The 26,314-nt window shown below is 35.2% G+C and overlaps 1 protein-coding gene across 4 annotated transcripts in view; it reads right to left on the reverse strand.

The window, feature by feature from the left end:
• The window catches only part of SPATA6 (spermatogenesis associated 6), a gene marked incomplete at its 5' end in the record, with an annotated part of 98,396 nt that overhangs the window by 12,334 nt on the left and 59,748 nt on the right, over window positions 1-26,314 (reverse strand). For 3 of the 4 annotated variants that reach the window (XM_084244275.1, XM_084244277.1, XM_084244276.1), the window contains 2 exons: window positions 5,767-5,858; window positions 25,054-25,153. In XM_084244275.1, coding sequence (XP_084100401.1) covers window positions 5,767-5,858; window positions 25,054-25,153 — 192 coding nt within the window. The remainder of the gene's footprint in view (window positions 1-5,766; window positions 5,859-25,053; window positions 25,154-26,314) is intronic. The other variant, XM_084244278.1, reaches the window with a different exon arrangement.

Here is a 26,314-nt window from a genome sequence, read left to right on the forward strand (position 1 = left end):
TAGACTAAGGTCATGAACTACAGGTGCTTTGCTGGTTTCTAAATTCCTGCTATGAGTGAGACCATCCAGTGTTTTTCATCTTCTTTCTGGCTTATTTCCCTGAGCATGATCCCTTCCAGCGCCATCCATGTTGCTGCAAATGACATGTGTTTATCTTTTTTGAAAGCTGAGTGATATTCCATGGTGTATATGCACCACATCTTCTTGATCCAGTCATCTATCTTTGGGCATTTGGGTTGTTTCCAAAGCTTAGCTATTGTAAACAGTGCTGCTATAAACATAGGGGTGCAGGTGTTCTTTGGAATTGATGTTTCTGTGTCCTTTGGGTAAACACCTAGGAGTGGAATTGCTGGATCCTATGGAAGCTCTATGTTTAGTAGGTCCAGTAATCTCCACACAGCTCTCCATAGTGGTTGGACCAGTTTGCACTCCCACCAGCTGTGCAGGAGAGTTCTTTTCTCTCCACACCCTCGCCAACATTTGTTGTTGCTAGTTTTTTAAATACGTGCCATTCTCACTGGTGTGAGATGGTATCTCCTGGTCGTTTTGATTTGCATTTCCCTGATTGCAAGTGATGTTGAACATTTTTTCATATGCCTGTTGGCCATTTGCGTTTCCTCTTTGGAGAAGTTTCTTTTTGGCTCTTCTGCCCATTTTGTGACTGGATTATTTACTTTGTTTTTTTGAGTCTCTTCAGCTCGCTAAGAGCATTCATTATTCTATGAGGACATCAGAAGTCTGCATACTTAAATCTCTAGAAACTTCTAAATATTGATTTTACACATGATCATCACCAAAGAAATCTTTCAGGATCAGTACAATCCTGATTACTTTCTGAACTGTGTAGGTTTTTCTTCTGATTCATCAATGAAAAATACTTGTTTTAGAATTGAAAAATCCCCATACTTCGCCCCCTCTTGTCACTGATGAAGACATGGAGGTGCCGCTGAAAGCCATCTTCCCTCAGCGCCCACGGGCCCGAGGAGGAGACAGTGATGATCACTGAGGGAAGGGCAGGGGCAGCCGTAGTCTCTTCTGACTTGCTGGAGAAGCAGCTGTCAGTAGTTCTCCTGAAGCCTCCTAATAAAGGTTAAAGGCTCCATTTAACTAAGCCCCTGGCGGGGCCTCCAGGATGGCCTAGGGGTTAGTCTCAGTGCTCTCACCACTGCGGCCTGAGTTCGAGCCCCAGCCAGGGAGCTACCCACAAGGAGCGTGGGAGTTAGCCCCCCTAAGGGGGCATGGAGCTAGAGTGCATGTGGTGCAGCAGAAGGTCTCTTCTCTCTGCCTGCTGCTCCACTATGCTCTGTGCTTCAGATCGCCCCGCCCCTCCACTTTAAATCTGTGACGTAAGAGTCAGTATAATCAGACACCTCATATCACAAGAGGTGAATTCCTTTCCATAATACTCAATAAAGCTTTCTATCAAGCAAAAATAGTGGAGGATGTGATGGGTGTGTCACAGGGACTGGGTGACACAATGCGTGTATGCAAGCAGCAATGAAAGTTTTCAAACTTTTGGGAGTTCAGAATAGCTGATAGGGAGATGTCATGTTATGATCTAATAACAAACTCTGAAAAGCATTTTGTTATCTTTTAAAGATACCATAAAAACACAAAATGTTACCAGGAACATCAAAATTTACTGAGTTTATAGCAGCAGCTCTCAAATTTTAATGTGCACCAGAGAAATAGGAAGGGCTTGTCATAACTCAGATTATTAAGCTTCACCTTCCTTAGTTACTGAATGAATATGCCTGTGATAGATATAAAATTTCGGATTTCTAGCAAGTACAAGAACTATACTTTAGGAAGCACTGAGTTAGAGATTTAGTTTTCTATAGGGAAAAAGCTGCATGCTGATTTATCTTGTTTTATTATTAGCAGAAACATACAGTAAACTTTGTCTATCCAAATTAATTACTGAAAACTTGTTATTTACAGGTTACTTACTTTCTTTCCCTGAATTAGAATGTGTAGAAATGAGCTATGTAAGACAAATAAGATCTAACAGCTTTCACTATTTGCTTTAAGAAGTGCTGCCTCTTAATTCCACTCTTGATTCATTATCTAGAGATATTATTAAATACAGCAATCATAAAATGAGTTTATTTAAATACTGTCTTAGAGTTTCAGCAATTCAATGGACAATTATTAATAAAGGATCCAATTTTAATATTTGAACTATTTTTTTTATTTTATTTATTTATTTTTTTAAATAATAAATTTTATTTTTATATTCCCCATACAATTGCAGCCCCCCCAGTCTGACCCCAATCCCTCCCCTCCCGCCCCCGCCCCCCAAAAAGTGTCTCTGGTTCATAGTTTTTTGTTGATTTTAATTTTCACTTTCTTATAGTTATTCATTTTCCTGGTCCCTTATTTAAGTTTTCTAGATTCCTGCTATGAGTGAGACCATCTGGTATTTTTCTTTTTCTTTTTGGCTTATTTCGCTGAGCATGATCCCTTCCAGCGCCATCCATGTTGCTGCAAATTGCATGTGTTTATCTTTTTTGAATGCTGAGTAATATTCCATGGTGTATATGTACCACATCTTCTTGATCCAGTCATCTATTTTTGGCCATTTGGGTTGTTTCCAAAGCTTAGCTATTGTAAACAGTGCTGCTATAAACATAGGGGTGCAGGTGTTCTTTGGAATTGATGTGGGACTACATCAAATTAAAGAGCTTCTGCACAGCAAAAGAGACAATAACAAAAACAAAGAGAAACCCCACCAACTGGGAGAACATTTTTGCACCCAACAAGGACTGATCACAAAAATCTGCAAAGAGCTGATGAGACTCAACAACAACAAAGAAAATAATCCTGTCAAAAAATGGGCAGAAGAGCTAAAAAGAAACTTCTCTGAAGAGGAAATGCAAATGGCCAACAGGCATATGAAAAAATGTTCAACATCACTTGTCATCAGGGAAATGCAACAAAACTACCATGAGATACCATCTTACACCAGTGAGAATGGCACATATTAAAAAAACTAGCAACAACAAATGTTGGTGAGGGTGTGGAGAAAAAGGAACTCTCCTGCACTGTTGGTGGGAGTGCAAACTGGTCCAACCACTATGGAGAGCTGTGTGGAGATTTCTGGGCCTACTAAACATAGAGCTTCCATATGATCCAGCAATTCCACTCCTAGGTATTTACCCAAAGGACACAGAAATATTTGAACTATTTTTAAAATAGAGCTCCTAGTACACATCAGACCCCTTGATAGGCAGTCAAAAGCAAAGATAAGAAAAAATGTGTGCCTTCAAGGAGAGCACCCTTAACAGAAGGAGGCACACATAGATAGTAAAATAGTTATCATTGTGAGATAAATATGCCTAATTGAAATTGTGTATAGGAGAGGAAGTGACAGGACAAAGGAGAAAATGCCAATCTGTTGAGGTCATGAAAGGTATCTCAGAAGAGAGAGTAACATGAGCTTAGTCCTAAATAGTGAAATAGTAGGCACATGTTCACTTGATAAACAGGAAAATCTGTATTATTCCAGGCATTATCCTGTAACAGAACCAGGGCATGAAGCAGTCTGGAATGTCATGAAATACAAAGGATAGCTACAGAAGAGAGAATGAGACTGTGAAGAGTCAGAGAATTTTATCCTGGAGGGAACAAGGAACCCACAATGGAGACCACAGAAGTGGTTTCTCCATGAATGGGAGATAGAATGAAGATTACTCTAAAATCGTCCTTAACCTCAAGTGTTATTTTTAGTGTATATCTGGGTAAAGAGGACAAGCAGTCTTTATGTAAACTTTAAAATCAGTACTGTAAAGTGATACTTTAAGACATCTCTCTGGTTTCATTAATGCAGGTTAAACTCAGTATCATTATTGCCAAATAATGATATCTTTTCATTATGCTTTTATGATTTTTCTCTGCTTCCAGTAAAAAGAAGTAGACATAAAACTGACGTAAAGTGTGACACAGCCAGAATATTTTAGAGTATTTTCATGTTAAATTAAAAAAGAACACATTTTTTTATTCCTAAAACCTGGTATCACTGAAACCTAAACACCTATGTACAATCTGAATCTAATATATCATGAGACACTACTTATTATGAACCCCTAGGCTAATTTGCAACAGCTGCTAAGAATCTTTTCCATGTCTCATCAAGTCAGCAGTCCACCTTCCCAATAGTTAACACCATAATGGCCTACTAGTCATAAAATCATAAATCCTTACTGAAAATTATAGTGCAATGGTTTACTTTCCTATCGTGAATTTTAAAAATTGGGCTGTAAGTGTTGTTAGTCACAGAACCAATCTTATTGCCTGACAGTTTTCTTTAAGAGGACTACGAGGTGGACTCTGGACATGTCCGATGTTAAGTTGTTGACCTGTGGTTAAGTTGAAATTATTTTTATCCTCCCTTCTCTTTAAGGGGCCAACTCCCATCTAAAAACACACCATCTTATGCTTGGTCTTTAATTAGAACTAATGCTTAATTAGGCTATTCATTTCTCACCTAGATTAGAATTATATGGATTAAGAACCACACATTGCAATGTTAGTCCATCAAATAGCAATCCAAGTAACAGAGCTTTCAGTAGGCACAATAAAGGGTAAAAATCTTTCTTTCTCAAGGTGTGCACTCTCTTGAACTTTTCTTGTTTGGATTACACTTTTTCACTCCTCCGCAATACTTTGTTTACCTGGATGAGAGGCCCAGGTTGCTTCTTGATTGGGAGACGATAACTTTGGGAAAGGTTCTATGAAGAAGAAGTCCCTGCACCTTCATAGAACATCTAGCCTAGCTTACCAGGGCAAAAAAGCAGAGATTTGAGTACAAAGACCCAGGTAGCAATGAACATGATTCAGTATCTGGAGCTTTCCCGTTATAATTGTTCTTGTGGAAACTCAGGAAGGTGGAAGCCAAGTAGCAATGAGTGGTACAACGTGAAAGGATTCAAGAATATTTAATTAGACAAACCCACAGTTTACATTCAGCTTTTCACACTGCATTTTATGGCAATGGACACAGAATTTCTCAAGTCTTCATGGGATTTGCTAGTATAAGATCCCATGAAAAAATTATTTTTAATAATACTTAGGAAATCTTAGACTAGAATTTAACTTTGTTATTAAAAAAAGACTTACTTGTAGTCTAAAACTATAGAAAGTGTTATTTGGATTAAAATAAGTATGTCCTGAAATAAGCTCTAGGTATGTGGATTTGCAGGGAGCCAAATACACAGTAAATCTTCACCATTTAATGACTATATTTACTTCATTAAAGAGTTTCAGTAATGCAAACACTGAAATATTTCAATAGGCTTTTACATAGTTAAAAATTATATAATTTTTAACAAATAAATAACAATTATCAATTTGAGTTTAAACTCTCCACCAATTCAGCAGATTAAGAAACAGGATTTTTATAACAATTCTGAGGAAGATCTTTTATAATGCTTTTTATACACAGCATTAACAAGGTACAGAGTTCATTCCTGGGGTCTCCCTTGTGGCCTAGGGGTTAAATCTAGCCCTACCACCTTAAAGGCCCACCATGACGGCCTGAGTTCGATCCCTGGTCAGGGAGATAACCCACATGGTGCAGCAGATCTCTTCTGTTTTGCCTCCTGCACCCCTCAGCAGTGTATTTCAGTAGATCTGCCTGTTATGTTCTCCATTCTGTCTCTGGTAAATCCTTTCATCCCCTCACCCCTCATACCTCTGGCCTGAACCCCAGTTCTTCTATGCAAAATAAATAAAATCTTTAAAAAAAAACAAAACCAAAGTTCATACCTATATTCGGGGTCACTGTCATAGGCAGAGTCTCTGTATAAAAGACCTCTTTTCAGTTCCAGTTCATCATCTTTATCTGGGTCTCTCTCATCCTTAAAAATGAAAAGATTTTTATTAATTCATTTTGTAATTCAAACAACATTTATGTTTCTTTGGAAAATGTTCTCCCCCTACTCCACTCTAAGAAATTGAATTAAATGCTTGGATTTCTAAAGAAAGAAACAAGAGAGAATTTATTATTCAGTTCAATAAAACTAGCATAATTTTATTATATTTTTGCTAATACTGTTTATCAAAGGCTAGACAACCAGTAGATGCTTCTTCAAACAATGAATGAAGGATAATGAATCTGTGTAAAGATAAATAATAAGATGTATAGTACTATCTTATATATTATTATCAGAGCTCCTAAAAGATTATACCTGCACTTTGAAGAATAAGTATTTGGATAAATTATGTAGATGCAAGCACTATAACATATACCTACGATATACACAAGAAATGACTTAGAATTACTACCCATAAGTCAAAATGCAGTAAGAAGCCACAGAAAGTGAAGTTTTTTGTATTTGTTTTTTTTAAGAAAGAAACTGTAATGGAATAATAATGGGCCTTTTTTAGTTTTCATTACTTCAAGTGCTCATTTTTTCCTTACAGAATGCTAGAACATTTTATAAATGAAAAGAAGAAAGTAAAATGATGCATTAAAAATTTTGCAGAATTTACTGCAAGTATAGAGATCTGATCAATTAATAAAGATATTTTCAACTTAAACAGAATTCTGCACCCTACAAGGTCAGAGCAGTACATACAGAATCACTAAAACTAACTAGATGCTGGGTCATAAGAAAATCTTAACAAATTCCAATGAATATAGAGTGTATTTTCTAGTATAAAGAAATTCAGCTAGCTGTCAACAACAGCAACAACAAAATGAAAGAATAGTCAAGTGGGTAGAAATTAAGAAACACACTGCTAACTTACAATGGCATCCATAAAGAAATCACAACAAATATTATAAAACATTTTGAAGTGAATAATAATAAAGATACAACATTTGAATTATAAGACGTAGCTAATGTAGTGCCTACAGAAATTTATATACTTAAATGTAGACGTTAGAAAAGACAAATTAACAACTTAAGCCTCCATTTTAAAAGACTATAAGAGTATATAGAATAACAAGTAGTATGTTTATGTAATAAAAAGACTTGCCCCAGATAAGTAAAAAATGTTCATGTATTGTTCTTTAGGAAGATTGATAAAATGAACAAACTTTGAGTCAAGATATTTGTAGAAAAAAGAAAACGCAAATTATCAACATCAGGATTGAAAAGGGAGTCACAGTAATTTATTCTATAGCTGTTAAAAAGGAAATGAAGATAGTATGAAAATCTTTATAGCATTCAATTTGATAATATAGATTTAAAAAGAAATAATTCTTGGGCCTCCCAGGTGGCGCAGCGGTTGAGTGCTGGGCTGCGAAGCTGCCTGCAGCCTCTGCAGTGCTGGTTCAATCCCCAGCCGCCTGGCGAGGGTCCCACATGGCACGCAGACGTCTCCTGCCACGCCCGCTGCTCCCCTCAGCAGTGTACTTCGTCAGTCTGCCTGTTCTGCTCCCCGCTCTGGCTCTGGTGAATTCTCTCACCTTCCTGCCCTTCTGACTGTATCCAGTGCTTGTATAAATAAATAAATAAAAATCTTTAAAAAAAAGTAAAAAGAAATAATTCTTATAAAATTAAACTCATCTAAGTGATGTAAGAAAAAAGAAATTTCAGTAGCTAATATTAAAGAAATTAAATCTGCTACTGAAATCTCTCCCACAAAGATAAGTTAATTTAAAATACTTTAGAAATAATCTTACATAGGCTATTCCAGAGAATGACTGGGACTATTTCCTAACTTATTTTTCTGAGCCCAACCAAAAACCTTAGGAGGAACTACAATCACTAATTTAAATGTAAGATAGTGATTAATATGAAATTGTAAGGTGGTCACTGGCACCAGGTCAATGTGCAAAGATGTATTTAACATACCAAGAACAAATAGAAGACAAATTTTTTAAAAGATACAATTTCTAATTGCATAGATACCAAATACACAGGAATAAAACCACTGAAAAATCCAAGACTTATAAAATGAAAATGGGAAAAATTAGGAAAAATGAAAGATCTAAATTAATTATGTCATAATTTTCATCAACCAGAAGACACAATATTGGAAAGATGTCACAGCTCCCGTAATTAAAGAATAGGGTCACAGTAATCCCAGTTGAAATCCTAGCAGGTTTTTTGAAAATGGCAAGTTGTTCCTGGTAGGCAGATGGAAATTCAAAGGATGAAGAAGAGCCACAGCAATATGCAACCAAGCAAAACTGAATGGCATACCGATAGGTATTTTTAAGAGTCATTAAAAACCTATAGCAATTGACAATGTGTGGTAGTATTACAAAAAAATAAAAAAGACCATTAAACCAACAAAATAGAAGAAAACCTAGAAAGAGACTTATTATCTATACACAGCACCATTAAATAGAACAGAATCCAGGACTATCTTCATGTAAATACAGTGAGTAAAAGAATGGCTGTTTAAACAAAGATGTTAGTTATAATCATATGGGGGGAAAAATAAACCTTAATCCAAATTTCCCATTATATATAAAAATCAAATCCCATGCATAGTACAACTGTATGTGAAAGGCAACATACAAAAGTCACAGATTAGTACATATTCATAATATAAAACATGCCCATTACAAAAAATCCAGGGATGAAAACAAAAGCTTTTGAGAGATACATGGCACATAATGAATAGCTCTCATGTGTTTTTGTGGGAAGTGCCTCAAATGCCAAACAGGATAAGTAATAAGAAAATCACACCTATATACATGTTGAAAATAAAAGACAAAGAAAAATTTCCTTAAAATAACCACAAGAGGGGAATTCTAGGAAGATGTTAGTGACAGATTGTGGTGGCGGAATAATAATTCCCAAAGATGTGCATGTCATTAAGACACCCACAGAATCCAGAATTGATGGACATGTTACTTTGTGTGGCTGTAGGGAAATTTGCAGATTTGATTAAGGGTGAGGATCTTGAGAATGGGAGATTACTTTGGCTTATCTAGGTTCAATCAAATGATTTCTTTTAAAAGCAGAGAAATCTTTCACGGCTGTGGTCAGACCAAGGGAGTTAATCAAACTAAGATAAATATCAGGAGCTGCAATGTTGCTGGCTTTGCAAATGGAGGAAAGTGGAAAGTGGTCACAACCCAAGGAATGTGGGTAGTTGCCAGAGGCTGGGAATTGGATTCTCTCCTGAAGCCTCTAAAAAGAAAACAGCCCCTCTGACACCTTGATTTTAGCCCAGTGTGACCCATGTCAAAACTCCAGTCTAGAAAATTTTAAGATAATCAATTTGAAACACTTTTGTTATGGTAGCAATAAAAAACAAACATACAAATCCCCTCACAAAAACACACAGAAACTTTTTTAGGTTAGATGGAATAACTCATAGTAGACCAATATGCCTATGAAAAACTAGAAAAGAAAAATTTTATATTTTTAACTATAGAGAGGTGCAGAAAAACGATGACTAAAGACACTAAAAATTCAGAGGAAAAACCCTTCAGAGGTGGATTGATGATACACACTTCCATTTTTCCTAAAAGTATTGGCACACCCTGAGCAGGGGGTAAGAGGCTCAGACCAGGACTTATATCATAACAAGGGCCATTGATAGGAAAGAAACAACAAAGCTCTGATGGTTGTAAAGAGTAGAGTAATGACACTGGAGTTGGTCCCTAAAAATATAGGGAGAGTCTCAGTCACAACACTTATTGACTTATGAAGCTACATAGAACTGAGGAGTATAAAGTTAACCCCAGGACATCTGAAAAGTCAACTGTATTCCTACAGTTGCATGGTGCTTAAGAAAGATCTACTAGCACTTGACAATCTGGGATTTACTACACTAAAAAATATGGTTTTTGTTCAGGCAAAGTTTATCCATGGGATGGATCATCCACCAGAATATTTATGTGACCCACACCAGGCTAGAAAGGTAAAACTGAAGACTTGAAAGAGACTCAACTAAAATTTACTTGACAAAATTATTTGCTAAATTCTGAAGCTATGCCAGGTTGGGGATGAACAAAATAATGCAAAATGACTGAAAATAAAAAAGATACACACTTTACAATCAAATAGCATCTAAAAGACAAATATCTATCAGAAGAAAAACTTTGATATAGAAGATAAGAGTTGAAAGGTCTGAAAAGGAGAGAACTGACACTTGAATATTTGTAACCACATTTACCCTGAAGGCATCTGACTCCTGAGAACTTCTAGCACTGAGCACAGAGCTGGTGCTGATGGAGAGAAAAACCCACAGATATCTTGGTGAATATGTAGAGCTGGTATCACAAAAACAGAAACAAAAGGGAACTCAAATACATGGATAACATTTGAAGCTTGCTAGTGTGCAAATAAATGAAGGGGTATCTAAAACCTCTGATAAAGAAGATAGAAATTGCATCAGTTTCTTGTCACTACGACAAAGGCTCTAACTTCATTTTAACCTGATAGGCTCTAACTTAAAAACTATGGGACTTAGTGTTCAAAAAGAAGGTTAATGGTTTAGCAAGGTTGGTTAAGGTACACTGGGATTTGCCAAAACGTCAAATATAGCCTCAACTTAGTTCAATCTCTTTTGAATAAAGGTTATCAGTTCCTGATGCAGCTTGCCTAGTAGGGAAACGAGGGAACTTGCTCATCATCAAGAAAAAATCTAAAGTTCTTTTAAAGAGGTCAAGAAAATAATTATTAAACAATTGGTACATAAAGAGGATAATGACGTAATCAAGAGTAAAGAAGATATGAACCTATACCTATAAATCATATATAGTATTTTAAACCAACATTTCCCCAATTTTAAAAATGTTGGGATCTATTAAAAAAAATCAGTCCACAGATTTATGGTCAACTAATATTTGACAAAGGAGCAAAGAATATGCATTGGAGCAAAGAAAGTCTGTTCAATAAATGGTGCTGGGATAACTGGGCCGCTACATGCAAAAGAATGAAGCTTGACTACTACCTCACACCATACACAAAAACCAACTCAAAATGGATTAAAGAACTAGACATAAAACCTGAAACCATAAAATACATAGAAGGAAATATAGGCGAAACACTACATGATTTGCACATCAAAGACATCTTTACAGACACATCACCCAAAGCACTGATAGTGAAGGCAAAGATAAACAGCTGGGACTACATCAAATTAAAGAGCTTCTGCACAGCAAAAGAGACAATAACAAAAACAAAGAGAAACCCCACCAACTGGGAGAACATTTTTGCACACAACACTAATGATAAAGGATTGATCACAAAAAACTGCAAAGAGCTGATGAGACTCAACAACAACAAAGAAAATAATCCAGTCAAAAAATGGGCAGAAGAGCTAAAAAGAAACTTCTCTGAAGAGGAAATGCAAATGGCCAACAGGCATATGAAAAAATGTTCAACATCACTTGTCATCAGGGAAATGCAAATCAAAACTACCATGAGATACCATCTTACACCAGTGAGAATGGCACATATTAAAAAAAACTAGCAACAACAAATGTTGGCGAGGGTGTGGAGAAAAAGGAACTCTTCTGCACTGTTGGTAGGAGTGCAAACTGGTCCAACCACTATGGAGAGCTGTGTGGAGATTTCTGGACCTACTAAACATAGAGCTTCCATATGATCCAGCAATTCCACTCCTAGGTATTTACCCAAAGGACACAGAAACATCAATTCCAAAGAACACCTGCACCCCTATGTTTATAGCAGCACTATTTACAATAGCTAAGCTTTGGAAACAGCCCAAATGCCCAAAAATAGATGACTGGATCAAGAAGATGTGGTACATATATACCATGGAATATTACTCAGCATTCAAAACAGATAAACACATGCAATTTGCAGCAACGTGGATGGCGCTGGAAGGGATCATGCTCAGCGAAATAAGCCAGAAAGAAAAAGAAAAATACTGGATGGTCTCACTCATAGCAGGAATCTAGAAAACTTAAATAAGGGACCAGGAAAATGAATAACTATAAGAAAGTGAAAATCAAAATCAACAAAAATCTATGAACCAGAGACACTTTTTGGGGGGGTGGGTGGAGGGAGGGGAGGGATTGGGGTCAAAATGGGGGGGGTTGAAATTGTATGGGGAATATAAAAATAAAATTTATTATAAAAAAAATAAAATAAAATGAATAGATAATAAAAAAAAAACAAAAAACAAAAAACAAAAAAAATGCATGTTCATAGTAATCTCTGATTATCCAATGATAATAAATAGAAAACTATTAAAAAAAATAAAGCAATAGCAATGGAAATGTTTGGAAGCACACTTCCTGTGTCTAACTCTGCAGACTTAAACATCACCTCAAATTGGTAGAAAAAAAAAAAATCAGTCACTGTAGACCTGAAAATTAAAGTCAAAATAAAGAACTTAGTACATCAGTTTTATAGCATATTGGAATTAGTAGAGATTAGATAAGTAAAATAAAACATAGGTTCATAGGAAATACAGTAAGAATGAAAATAAAATGATACAAAAAGGATTGCAGGAAACTTGTGGGAGACAATAGGAATAAAAAGGTCATTGGACACCCAAAAAGTGAGGAATAATGGAAGTCATAAAGCATATTTAGGAAGGTATGGGCTAGAATTTCCCAATCTAATTTAAGACATGAATGTGCAGATTCAAGAAGCTCTGTGCATCCAGGCAGGGTTAATTTATTAAACCAAATATTTGAAAACCAAGATAAAATATCAAAAGAAGACAAAGATTAAATACCTTCAAAGGGTCAAAAGGACAGTACACTTCTCAAGGAATGATGGAAGTAGTAAGATAACAGAATGACATTTTCAAAGTGCAGGAGGTGTAAATACAGACACCTCCAGACCCAATGAGGAAAAATTCTTCACAGATTTTGTAGCTATGTCAATAATTAAATGAAAACACAAAATTTTCCATCAGTAGACCTGCACTGAAAAACACTAGAGGGGAATTCTTCAGGCAAACAGGGGTTGGTAAAATATTCTTGTGAAGGGCCAAATAGTATATATTCATCTTTGCAGGTTATGTGGTCTCTGTCATAGTTATTCATCTCTGCTATTATGGCTTGAGAACAACCATAAACAGTATATAAACAAATGAGCCTATCCACGTTTCAATAAAACTTTATGTAAAATATAAAGGCTTGGAATTTTCCTGTGGACACAGTTTGCTGACTCTTGCTATACAGCAATAAAAATGAAGCACAAGAATGTCATGAACATAGTGATCAGCCTAAGAAATCATATATAAAAAAGAATAAATACTGTATGATTCCACTTCTGAAGGCTAAAACCCCCACAAAACTAAACTAAATATATTGGTAAATATTAGAATAGTGAGGACTGTAATGAGTGAAAAAGGCAATAGAGCTACCTCTGGGTTCACACATGGGTTCACTTGTGAAAACTCATTGTGTCATACAATTTAGGATTATCTGTAATCCTAAATGAAATGAAAAGTAGATGAAAAAACTTTAATGGATGTTATACTCGAATAAAATATTTAACAGTACCTAGAATAGCAATACTAAAATATCCATGGAAAAATCAACAAAACGAACCAACAAGTTCTGCCTATAAACCCCAAAATAGAGGCTATGGGGACAAACCACAAGAGATGCTTTAGTAAGTGCATTTGTGCAGGAGAAGTCACAGGAAAGCATGGAGGTATCTGATAAACCAAATAACAGAGTATTTACCCAAAAGGTCATTTGGTCAGTTTAAGAATAACTGAAATTGGAAGATGCTTTCCAACTTCCAAAGTAATGGATACAAAGGGCTTACAGTAATTTCTGAAGGAGTTGGAGATGTCTGGCACCCATTAACTCCCAAAACTAGCAGGCCAAAGTCATCTTCCAAGATAAAACTTTACATTGCGTAGAAACATCTGGGGAGGAACATCCAAATTGAGCACAGAAATAAAAGCAAAGGAAAAAAGGGGGCTATATAAAAGTTGGGAAGAAAAAGAAAGCCAGGAAATCTCAGAAACTGGTATATTTTGGAATTAAATATGAAAACAGAAAAAAAAGAGCTTGCAAGCTATAAATTTAGGAAAGTTAATCTAAAGCATATGTCCCTTCTAAAAGTCAGGAAAAGATAATTTCACACAAAAAAAATAGTCATCATAAATGAGTTATAGCATTAAAAGTTTTTAAAAAGTGGGAAGTGGAAAGATCAAATAAGGAGCTCTCAACTAAAGCATGCCAGAAAAGATATCATAAAGCAGAAACTGTATTTTTTTGGTCAGAAACTGTATTATTGATGTCCTCATGACCTCACAACTGACTTCCCAGAATAAGTGATCTTATAAGAGAACACGACAGAAACTTTAATATCCTTTATGATCTAGTTTTAGAAGTCATACACTATAATTTCTATAATAGTTTATTGTTCATATGGATCAGTCCTACGGTGGGAGGAGAGCACACAGGGGTAAGAATACTAGTAGGCAAGTATCACTGGCAACCATCTAAGAGGCTATTATACCCTAATAGTAAACAAAAAAGCAGAGAGTCCTAACAATGATATATTTTAAGAAATCAGAAAAAATTTTTAAATGTAAAAAATAAGAATAATTTCTGAAAGTAAAAGTAAATAAGAAACATAAAAGAGAATGGATGATCATAGTATATAATGCCATAAGAGGAAATGATAAAAAAAGAGAAAAAAATTTTTTAAGAGAAATGAGGATATGAAAAGAAATTTAGGAAGAGTAGAAAACACATATGTACATAAGATCCAACATATGTATAATAGGAATTCCTACAAAAAAGAAAAATAATTGAGGTAAGATAATGTTCACTAAAATTTAATGAATAGTCTCAATTTAAATGGTGAAAATAATCCATCTTGAATAAGCAACAACATGATGTATCCTGACATTGTTTTTGACCTTTAAAAATAAAGGGGAAACATACAGAGATGTGAATTTCATTTACAAAGGAAAAACTAATTTTAAGGAAATTTTGACAGCAACATTTTGTGTCAGAGAAACTCAAGTAACATATTTAAAATAAATAAAATGTAAGCCAAGGATTTTTACATATAGCCAAACTAACTTTCAGGCATAATGACAACAGGCAAATAATTATTTGTAATTCAGGCACTAATCTGATAAACCTTTCCTTAGGAATCTACTAGAGAAAGAGCTTAAGAAAAAGGAAATGAGTTAAGACACTGGCATAAAATAATGAACAGTCAATATTTACATGTAGAACTAACTCTAAATAAAGACTATAAATGAGAAGGTATAGTATATAATAGTATATGTTCTGATGTAGATGACTACAATTGTGAAAGAGTGGAAGGGAAGAAAACAAAATTTGGAAAAAATACAATGTTTGCAACAATGATATTTTGGCACCAACTTGCAATTTCTATCCTGAGAATTTTCTTTGACAAAGCAAAAAAGGACTTATGTTATATTCTAATTTTATCATCTCTGGTGCTCTTGAGAATAGAGACTCTTAATTGTTAAAAAAAGAAGATACATGTAAGATATAAGGGGTTAAGTCATCAGGATGATGGCAGACAGAAGACACTGGATTCACCTCTTCTTTGTATTCATAACCAAAATCATAACAAAACAAAGTCAACAACCCCCACAAGATAAAAGGATGACTGTTGCTGAAAACTTGACTTAGGCTAGGGGATCACTGTGAATCTCCACTACACAAGAAAGTTTGAACACTTGATGGTCACTGCAAATGTTTGGTGCCTTACTGTGACATTTCCTGCCTATGTATTTGAACAGGTGCAATGGCAGTTTAGTAGTCTGTAAAAGAATAGAGACCTAAAGATCCTGGGGAAAAATGCTAGGATTATACTGAGCTTCTTGCAGGAGAGGTATAAAGTAAATTTATTAAGAAAATGAAGCTCCCTACTACAACCCATAAAAATTAAAAATGAAGAAGCTCTATGTTTAGTAGGTCCAGAAATCTCCACACAGCTCTCCATAGAGCTTCCATATGATCCAGCAATTCCACTCCTAGGTATTTACCCAAAGGACACAGAAACATCAATTCCAAAGAACACCTGCACCCCTATGTTTATAGCAGCACTATTTACAATAGCTAAGCTTTGGAAACAGCCCAAATGCCCAAAAATAGAAGACTGGATCAAGAAGATATGGTACATATATACCATGGAATATTACTCAGCATTCAAAACAGATAAACACATGCAATTTGCAGCAACATGGATGGCGCTGGAAGGGATCATGCTCAGCGAAATAAGCCAGGAAGAAAAAGAAAAATACCGGATGGTCTCACTCATAGCAGGAATCTAGAAAACTTAAATAAGGGACCAGGAAAATGAATAACTACAAGAAAGTGAAAATCAAAATCAACAAAAATCTATGAACCAGAGACACTTTTTGGGGGATGGAGGGTGGGAGGGGAGGGATTGGGGTCAGAATGGGGGGGTTACAAATGTAAGGGGAATATAAAAATAAAATTTATTATTTAAAAAAAAATTAAAAATGAAGAGACAGAAGAGCATACCACAAATGCTGGAGCAAAAGCACCCGAGAGCAGTCTCCATCCAATAAAAATGTGGAATATGCCTGATGAGGAGTTTAAAGTAATGATTTTAGCTATGATTCCTGAATTAGAAAAATGGATGACACAAAACATGAACACAATAAAGATTGAGAAAATATGTTACAAACAGAACTAACAGATCTAAAATATACTATAACAAAATTATAAAATAGGAGGGTCTCACCAGGTAGACAAATGGAAATAATGGAGAGAATTAATGAAATTGAAAGCATAGTGGTAGACACCATACTAAGAGAAAAAGAATTTTTAAAAAATGACAACAGTGTAGAAGCCCTTTGGGATAGCCTAAGGAGAAATAACATGCATCTCATGGGGGTCCCAGAAGGAGAAGAGAAAAAGAAAGGTATAGAAAATTTATTTAAAGAAATAATTGCTGAGAGCCATATCAATTTGGGAAATAAACCAGACATTCTGATCCCAGAGGCCCAAAGAGTTGCAAGTTAAATAATACCAGACCGACACACTCCAACATTATACCCTTATTATAATAAAACTGTTGAAAGCCAATGACAGGGACAGAATATTAAAGGCAATGAGAGAGAAGAGTAAGCTATAAAGTGTATGCCCCTTTTATGTGGAAACCTTGCAGGCAATAAAGGTGATATTAAAGTACTCATGTCTGGGTAAGTAAATGTGCAAGATGAGGCTGGAACTGTTAGTGCCTATCAGGCTCATATTAAAATGACTTTGGAGCCGACCAACATGAAGAGTTTCCCATTAGCCAAAGTCAAGTTTGGAGTATTTGAGCATCAATAGGAATAACAGCTGAAGTGTATCAACACACATCAAATATGTTCAAATCTATGAGTTTACAATTCCCTAAACACAAATAAAAAGGAAAACTAATTGTTCACCTTTGGAGGGCTTTAAAGAACAAATCTTTATTAAGAAAACTGTAAAAGGGAGGGAATCATTTATTTTGCTTTTCAAATATGGACACAGCCACCAAGTAACCAAATAAATGAAGCAAAGCTTCTATTTTTCCAAGTACTTCAGCAAATAAATGACAAATGATTGAAATAGCACCATTTCTGTAGCTCATATTTAATACATGCTGGCACTGGAATTGAGAGAGAGAGGGAGGGAGTCGAAAATATGAAGCTTATATACCTGAAGACTCAGAATACTCTTGAAAACAAAAATGCAATCTGATTAAGTCTCCAGATCCCACTACCTATTTAAAGGAAATACTGTAGACAAAGGAAAATGTTTACAGCTCAGGAATTATATCAGCTAAATAATGTTTTATTAGAAATTCAATAGGACAAACGATCCAGTTCATTTAATAAATAAAATGCAAGAGAAAAAAAAGTAGTGGTGGAATAAAAGACAAATGGAGGAGGAGACTAAGGACTAATACAAAATGAAGAGGTATATTTAAATTTTTAAAAACAAAATGCTGACTTGAGGAATAATATCATAAAGAAAAGTAAGGAAATAATTCCGTAAAAACCAGGAAATTGTATTGTGCTTACAAAAGAGAGTGCTGTGATTTGAAAATGCTACACAGAGGCCTTCTGGGATTGCTGGCTATGCTCTATATCCTAATTGAGTGGTGGTTAAAGGAATGTTCACCTAAAAAAAAAACAAACCACCCAGAAATTTAATTTTTTTGTGTATTTGAATTATATTTACCTGTTTTAAAAGTTTTAAAATTAAAAATGACATACTCAAAGTAGCAACAGTAACACTGAAGTGAATTGTATTATATATTTAATATTTGTATTTCTAGTAATTAGTAATACTTTTTCTTTAGTTCTACTTTATTTGAAATCACAACCTCTCTACCCAAACAATAGAATGATAATGTAAAAGTGCTGAAAGAATATAACTGCCAACTTAGAACTTCACAACCAGAAAAAAATATCTTCTAAAAATCTCAGTAAAATCAGGAAACTTCCAGACAGACAGACAGACAGACAGACAAACAGACAAACAAACCTGGGAGAATTCATATCCAGTAAGATCCACACTGAAAGAAATACTAGAGTATTATGATCACAGAAATAAATAACCACAGAAAAAACCTGGAGAGGCAGTATAAATGAAGAACCACAAAATGATAAAACATGGTTACATTTAAATGAGTATCACCTACATAAAATATGATTTAATATGATGGTTAACATATAGAAACAACAGAATCACAGGATCATCACAGTATGTTAAATCAGGAGGGGAGTGATAAAACTGACATCATTTTTATTAAACTTTAATCAGAATATTTACTTTAGTCTTCAATATAACAATAACAAGAATAGAAAAACAAAGCCGCCCCAATGTTTATTGCAGCACTATTTACAATAGGTAAGATATGGAAACAACCCAAATGCCCTAAAATAGATGAATGGATCAAAAAGATATGGTATATATACAACAATCAAAAAAGATAAACTCATGCCAGTCACAGGAACATGGACGGAGCTAGAAGGGATTATGTTCAGTGAAATAAGTCAGAAGGAAAAAGAAAAATATCGGATGGTTTCACTTATAGGAGGAATGTAGGGGAACCAAACAAGGGGTCAGAGGAAAAAAAAATAATAACAATAAAAAAACCCAAAATTAACAGGCAACGATAAATCAGAGAGATTCTGCAGAGTAGCGGGAGCGAGAGGGATCAAAACAAGGGTGGGAAGAGCACAAGGGACTATGGTGATGGTGCATGAGTGAACTGGTGGTGGGAATCCTATGAAAACTATACCTGAGAGGAGAAAGCAAACATTGTACAAAAAAGAACAATGTAAAATATAAATAAATTATAAAAAAATAAAAATTGTTGTCTCAGTATCTGACAGAACTTATAGACAAGAAAACAATCTGTAAGGATAAAGAAAAATTGAGCCACATGAACAGACCTTACCAAGTTGTCAAGAACACAACAATCAACAGACATTATATTTTTTTGAAGTGCACTTAAGAACCAAAAAATGACCATATATCACACATAAATTAAGTCACAATGAATTTTGGAACACTGAAAAATTAAGTGTTATCAAACCACAGTAGGGTGAAGCAAGCAAGCAAGCAAGCAAGCAAGAGGAAGGAAGGAAGGAAGGAAGGAAGGAAGGAAGGAAGGAAGGAAGGAAGGAAGGAAGGAAGGAAGGAAGGAAGGAAGGAAGGAAGGAAGGAAGGAAGGAAGGAAGCAAGCAAGAGGAAGGAAGGAAGGAAGGAAGGAAGGAAGGAAGGAAGGAAGGAAGGAAGGAAGGAAGGAAGGAAGGAAGGAAGGAAGGAAGGAAGGAAGGAAGGAAGGAAGGAAGGAAGGAAGGAAGGAGCACTCTCCCTCACCCAAAGAGTGTTTGAAAATCTTCCAATACACCTTTCAATAATCAAAGGACAAAAGAAAAAATTGCAATGAAAATTAGAAAATGTTTTGAATCAAATAGCAGTCAAAGCATGACACTAAAACTTAAGAATCCAGCTATCCTAACCCATTGCTTAGAAGGATATTTATCACTTTTAACACAGTGTATATTGGGAGAAAGCCTAAAAATTGATGATGCAGATAGCCACCAAAAGTTTGTAAGAGAAACAACAGCAAACTGATTCTAAAGAAAGGAGGAAGGAAATGATGCAGAGCAAACAACAATAATGTAGGAAAATGCACCACAGAGCCAATAAAATCAACAGCTGGTTTTTCAGAGAAAAAAAATATAATAAACCTCAAATCCCTGGTGAGACTGACTTCTAAGTCCCTTATAATAGTCTCCATTTTATTACTAAGCACAGATAGTGATTTAAAAATAAAAACAGCAAGCATGTAGTTAACATTTTCTATATGCCAGTGTCACTCAAAGCATGTCACAAATGCTAACTCTGTTAACATTCACAGGAGACCTCAGAGGAAACTAGGACAGAGAAGAAACTTTCCAGCAGTTTGATTGCAGAGGGAACACTTCATGAAACAGCACTTAGTGCCAGTGGCTGGCAAAGTGTAGTTAATTCAATAAATCTTAAACTTATAAATCAACTTCAAAATACTAAAATGGAATCCATAAACCTGCAAATCATAAATTAGCCTTCCTACCTTAGTCTTTTACATATTATTTTGGCAAATCTCACCTGAAATTCTTACTTTCCTCCCAAGATAACTGACTAATGTCACATTCACTTTGTTAAAGAAAAACACTGATGATACAACTTAAACATCTCAGTAATTATTGTTTTTTCCAAAGTAGAGGCTGTCATCTTCCACAGTGGGAATGTGTGCTTTGGCCAACAAAATGTTTTACTTTTTAAAATTTGAATGAAAGCAATAGGTTTACATATAAATCAACTTCTTAAAAAAAGAGTTGGACAAAATGCTCAACAGGGTGTCTGAATTCCTATATGGCAACATGTAACCAGACCTGAGCAATGACTCTCTCCTCTAGACAGGTCACTGTCTTTCTCCCCTGGCCACAGTACTCAAAACCTACGCTAATGCTTGAATGTATCTGACTCCATGACTCCTGATTCCAAGGTAAAGTCTAAACTTCTTGCCCTGGTTTTGCATGATCTGGCCCAACAAGAACTGTCTTCCTTAACTGGATTACTCCTCATAACGTCCACATGATTTTTATCTCCGAACTGTCTAGACAACCTGATGGGATTAAGTTACATTCACTTATTTCTTGCAAAAGGCACCAGTGTCTGTGGTTCAGATGTAATAGCAAAAGAATTGGGGTCTTTACTGAAGTGGTCTTACATTTTCTTGAATAAATGTGAAACTGAAAACTTGGGTATTTTCTCCTTTTTTGCCTGGATTTCAATTTTGACAGAATCTTTTCTAATTACTGATTTCTGTTAGCTTGTTTGAAATGGGTTCTCTTCATTTTTTAATGATTGTCAAACATCTAACACATTGTTTTCTTCTCCTCTGTATGAATCAGTCAAATACTTCATGATTCATGAGGATTTTTTCAATGTTTCAGAACAGGTTGATATTTAAATAAATTATTTGTAAAGTAAAACATCCTTTATATATATATCTATATATACTTTTGAAATTCTCTGTGAAATAAAAGGAAAAACATTATTTCATGTTTAAAGACAATATATCGGGCCTCCCTGGTGGCGCAGTGGTTGAGTGCTGGGTTGCAAAGCTGCCCGCAGCCTTTGCAGTGCCAGTTTGATCCCCGGCTGCTCCCCGGCCACCGGAGGAGGGTCCCACATGGCGCGCAGACCTCTCCTGCAGCCCGCTGCTCCCCTCAGCAGTGTGCTTTGGTCCTTCTGCCTGCTCTGCTCCCTGCTCTGGCTCTGGTGAATTCTCTCACCCTCCTGCACTTCTGACTGTACCCAGTGCTCGTATAAACAAACAAACAAATAAATAAACAAACAAAGAAATCTTTAAAAAAAAATACTTTCTAAAAAAAAAAAAAATAAAGACAATGTATCTTTTGAGTATCCTTCAAGCAGGACCAATGTCACTTCATTCTGACCTATGTTCTGAAAATGTGTTCCATTGTTCAGCCCACAATGTCTACTTCTGGTTATTTTAGTGCTTATGTCTTTTCTGAACATGCATGGTATCAGTGGATCTTAGGTTTTCATGGTTTTACATCTGTGTTTGGCATATTAACCGGTTTATGTGCATCAGTTTGCACTTTGTGTATTGCTACTTCATGGTAAAGATCAAAGTGTGTTAACTTATACTCAAATCTTGGTTCCAATCATCTTAAGTAGCTATATGTCCTTCTAAGCCATTTAATTTTTCTGAGCTTCCTCATCTATTAAGTAGTACCTCATCTATAAAACAGCATCTCAGTTCCTCATCTACAAAATATTACTTCTTTTTGCAATGTTTTGTTAGACTACTGTGAGGGTAAATAGAATAATACATGTACAGTGCCTGGCATATGGTGGACATTAAGTTATTATTCTCATGCAATCAGTTTGCAGTCCTTTGGAAGAACAATGGCATTTACTACTTATGTTCTTTCATTATTATACTTATGATATAATGTGCCACACCATTTTTTATATTAATTTATTGGGTTATTAAATTATCACTCAATTACTTAAGTTCCTTATGGACAGAAAGTTAAGCTTATGAAAATATTCCCCAGCACTTTGCATAGTGCCAGACATACAGCATATACTGAGTTTAATAAATACTTTGTGAGTGAACACAGGCAGAAGAATATGACTAATTTTAAGAGTTTATGTTCCGGCTGTTCTTAATGTAAAACAATTTAAGATATTGAGATCAATGCCTAGAATAAGTCAACATGAGCAACCTTACTGCCATGCATTCAAGAAAGTCAGACAAGGAATCTTTGTTTCTAAGCAGGAAGGAGTAATAAAGGGTAATGTATACATACACACACACACACACACACACAGTTTCTTTTAAAGTCATTAGAAAGCTGCTTTAACAACAGCAGTAATGTTACCAAGATTTCTGAGAGAAGAGGTGAGTTGCTATTTTATCCTGGGGGTTTATATAGATTCTGAGCACAGAACAAAATGTGCCAAATCCATGCTTTGTTCAACCATAGATCCACTGCTGGAGGACAAAGAATCAGCAGGGTTTTAGCAGCCTAACTATGCTAGATGGACAAAATAAAAAATCTGAGAGGGCAAAATCCAAGGAGACACAAAGGGTGCAAAACTGAGCTATTGTTCCCTCAAGACACTAGCAGAATGAAGGGACACTGCAGGGTAAAGGGAAAAAAGCTAAGCAAAAAGACTCTGAAAAAGCATAAGGAATCTTCTGTAGTACTAGCTGAGAAGATAAGAATTATGCATGTTTTTTTCTGCTTTTGATATTCATGTTGGCCACATAAAATGTGTGTGTGGAAGCATTCCCTCTTCCTCAATTGTTTTGAAGCGCTTCAGAAGGATAGGTATTACTTTGTCTTTGAAGGTTTGATAGAATTCACCAGTGAAACTGTCTGCACCCAGGCATTTTTTTTTGTGGGAGAAGGGGAGACTTTTAATCACTGTTTCAATTTCCTTGATTGTAATTGGTCTGTTAAGGGTGTCTATTTCTCCAATCTTAGGAGGTTGTATGGCTCTAAAAATTTGTTCATTTCTTCTAGGCTGTCCAATTTATGGGCATATAACTGTTTATAGTAGTCTCTTATGGTAATATATACTTCTAAGATATCTGCTTTCACAAAAAAATCGAAAACATATATTGGCAGCAACACAATTGTAGTAGAGGACTTCAATACCTCATTTTCATCAATGGGCAGAGCAACTGCACAGAAAATCACCATGGAAACTCTCACCTTTAATGGAGAATTAGACTAGATGGGCTTAATTGACATTTATAGGCATGGACCACCAACCCCCACCCCCAAAAGCTGAGTACACATTCTTCTCAAGTTCACATGAAACATTCTCATGGACAGACCACATGTTAGGTCACAAAACAAGTGTCAAAAAATTCTTGATGTTTGAAATTATAGTAAGTGTCTTCTGTGATCACAATGGTATCAAGGATACCAAGGATATTAATAAACTACTCCTAGCACCTCTATAATAACCCAAACCATAAATAATCCAAATGTCCATCAACAAAGGAATGAAAACATCAATGGCAGTATTTTCATACACTGAAATACAGTATTGAAGCAAAAGTGAAAACCTACTGCCAAATGTAACAAGCAAAAATGTCTGAATTGTAAAAGTAAAGTGGAACATGTCAGAAAAAAGGAAAAGGTACTGTAACACATCATTGATATAAATATCAAAATACAAAATACTAATCTTCTATTAGCAGTTAGGATGTTTACCTTGGAGTGGCAGTAGCTGGGAGGAAGCAAAAGGGGCTCCTAAAAGAGCTGATACTATTTTGTTTCTTGATCTGGCAGGTAGTCTGTTGATTTTATTATAAGTCATGAAGCTACTTTTTATGATTTGTTCATTTTCTATATGTATATTGTAATTTGAAGACAGTTTTAATTTAAAAACAGTATGCACATAGAAACCTAAGGCTGAACAAACTGATGTCCAAGTCACATAATCCTTACAAATCCTCCAGACAAGCCTGGTGCTCTACATGACACTCATGATAAATGACTGTTTTTTTAATTAATGAATGAAACAAGGAACCAAACACAAAAATAACAATGGGCTGCAATTATTCCCCCATTGTCTCTCATGTTTATGTTTATTTGCCTTAGCTCAGAAAATATTCTCACATTAATGCTAACATTAAATGTGATAAACCTGCTCTTTAACTCCTCTTTTAAATATTTAATAACACAAAATCTGCTGGAAGCTTCTTCAAAACACTAATGTCTCATCCTCTCCTTCAGTCTACCATTTAGAATAAAATCTATTTGCAAGAAATAAAATTGTTTTATATTGGGCCATAGAAGAGTTTCCATATTTTGAAGGCTGTGAGATAACTGTGACAAAGTCTCTACTTAACTCTTTATGAGATAATTATCACTAACATTGTTTATAGTTCAGATGCTCTGTGTCAAACATTTTGCATAATGATTCAGGTCAAACAGTAAGTTAGATATGTTGCCTGTAGCAAAACAACTGACTTTCTTCACATAGAGGTTCCATCTGTTTTTTTTCCTTGCAGGTGATTAACTATTGCAAGTTTTAAGCATCTTGGCTGGTTGTCTTGCCCAATTACAAAAAGCCTTCAAGAGAGAAATTTAGAAACTAACATATAAATGTCTTTGATGAGCCTGATGTGATTTCAAGACATTTTTTACCCGGTCATGGATCTCATCGCAGTTTGAAGGTGAACACCAATCAGAATGGAATCTGTAGGCATAAAAAACAAAGGTGACTTGTAGCCAGAGGGAGAGAAAAATAAATCTTTTAAAATGGCAGACACAGGGGCCTCCCTGGTGACACAAGAGGTTAAACTTTAGCACTATGAAGCAATCCACAACTACTGCAGCACAAGTTGGATCCCGCACCAGGGAGGTGACCCACATGGCATAGCAGACCTCTCCTGTCTTGCCTGCTGCTCCCCTCAGCAGTGTATTTCAGTCTGCCTGTTCTGTTCTCCACTCTGTCTCTGGTGAATCCTCTCACCTCCCCGCATCTCTGGCCTGTACCCCAGTTCTTGTATGCACAAATAAATAAATCTTTAAAAAAATAAATGTCAGACACAGAAAATCTTTTTTTCCCTTTGTCCCTGTGTAATAACATATAAAGATTAAAATAACATCCACTTTCTTGGACCAAGGATGAAAGACCGATAGAAATTCAAGAACTCATTCTCAGCTATGGTATTACGTCTTCACAGTATATTTAATAAAATTTGATGTGCATTTGGGAGAGCATCCTTATATATCTCATGATTTTAATAATTTCCATATATAATCCCTTTATCCCTAAATATATATTTAGATTTAGATCTAAAGTCTTAGCTCTAAACATATAGATATTCATATTAGAATGATGTCTATGTATAGCATCTTTGAAATTATTTCTTCTCCAGTAATTTAATCATACTTCCTTAAATTATGTGGCAGAAATTCCTTTCTGCATATAGAAAAATAAAACTAATTATAAAGAGAAACAAAGTATTTGTAATAATGAAAACATTTAGAATCCAATTATGCCCTATTTCTTCCAAAAAAAAAGGGGGGGGCACATCTTAGTATAGATACCACTTTTCTATTTTGTGTTACAAGTTATTTTTAAGAGAAATATTGAAATAGGAAAGAAAACATGACTTGTACTAAAACATGACAAGTCTGAATTTTGGAATGAAATGAAAGAAGAAATAAAGCAACTATTCTTTCTTAAGTCCTTTCAAAACTCAAAACTAATATTATTATAACTAAGCTACTGTATTTTTTATACAATAATACATATTTCCAGACCCATCCAATTATAATGCATCTATATGAAGCATTGTTAATATTCTTTAAAAAGAAATGAGTATTAAAATGCTAATAGATTTGCTTATAT

Source organism: Talpa europaea (genome assembly GCF_964194135.1).
Source record: "Talpa europaea genome assembly, chromosome: 9".
NCBI classification, from domain to species: domain Eukaryota; kingdom Metazoa; phylum Chordata; class Mammalia; order Eulipotyphla; family Talpidae; genus Talpa; species Talpa europaea.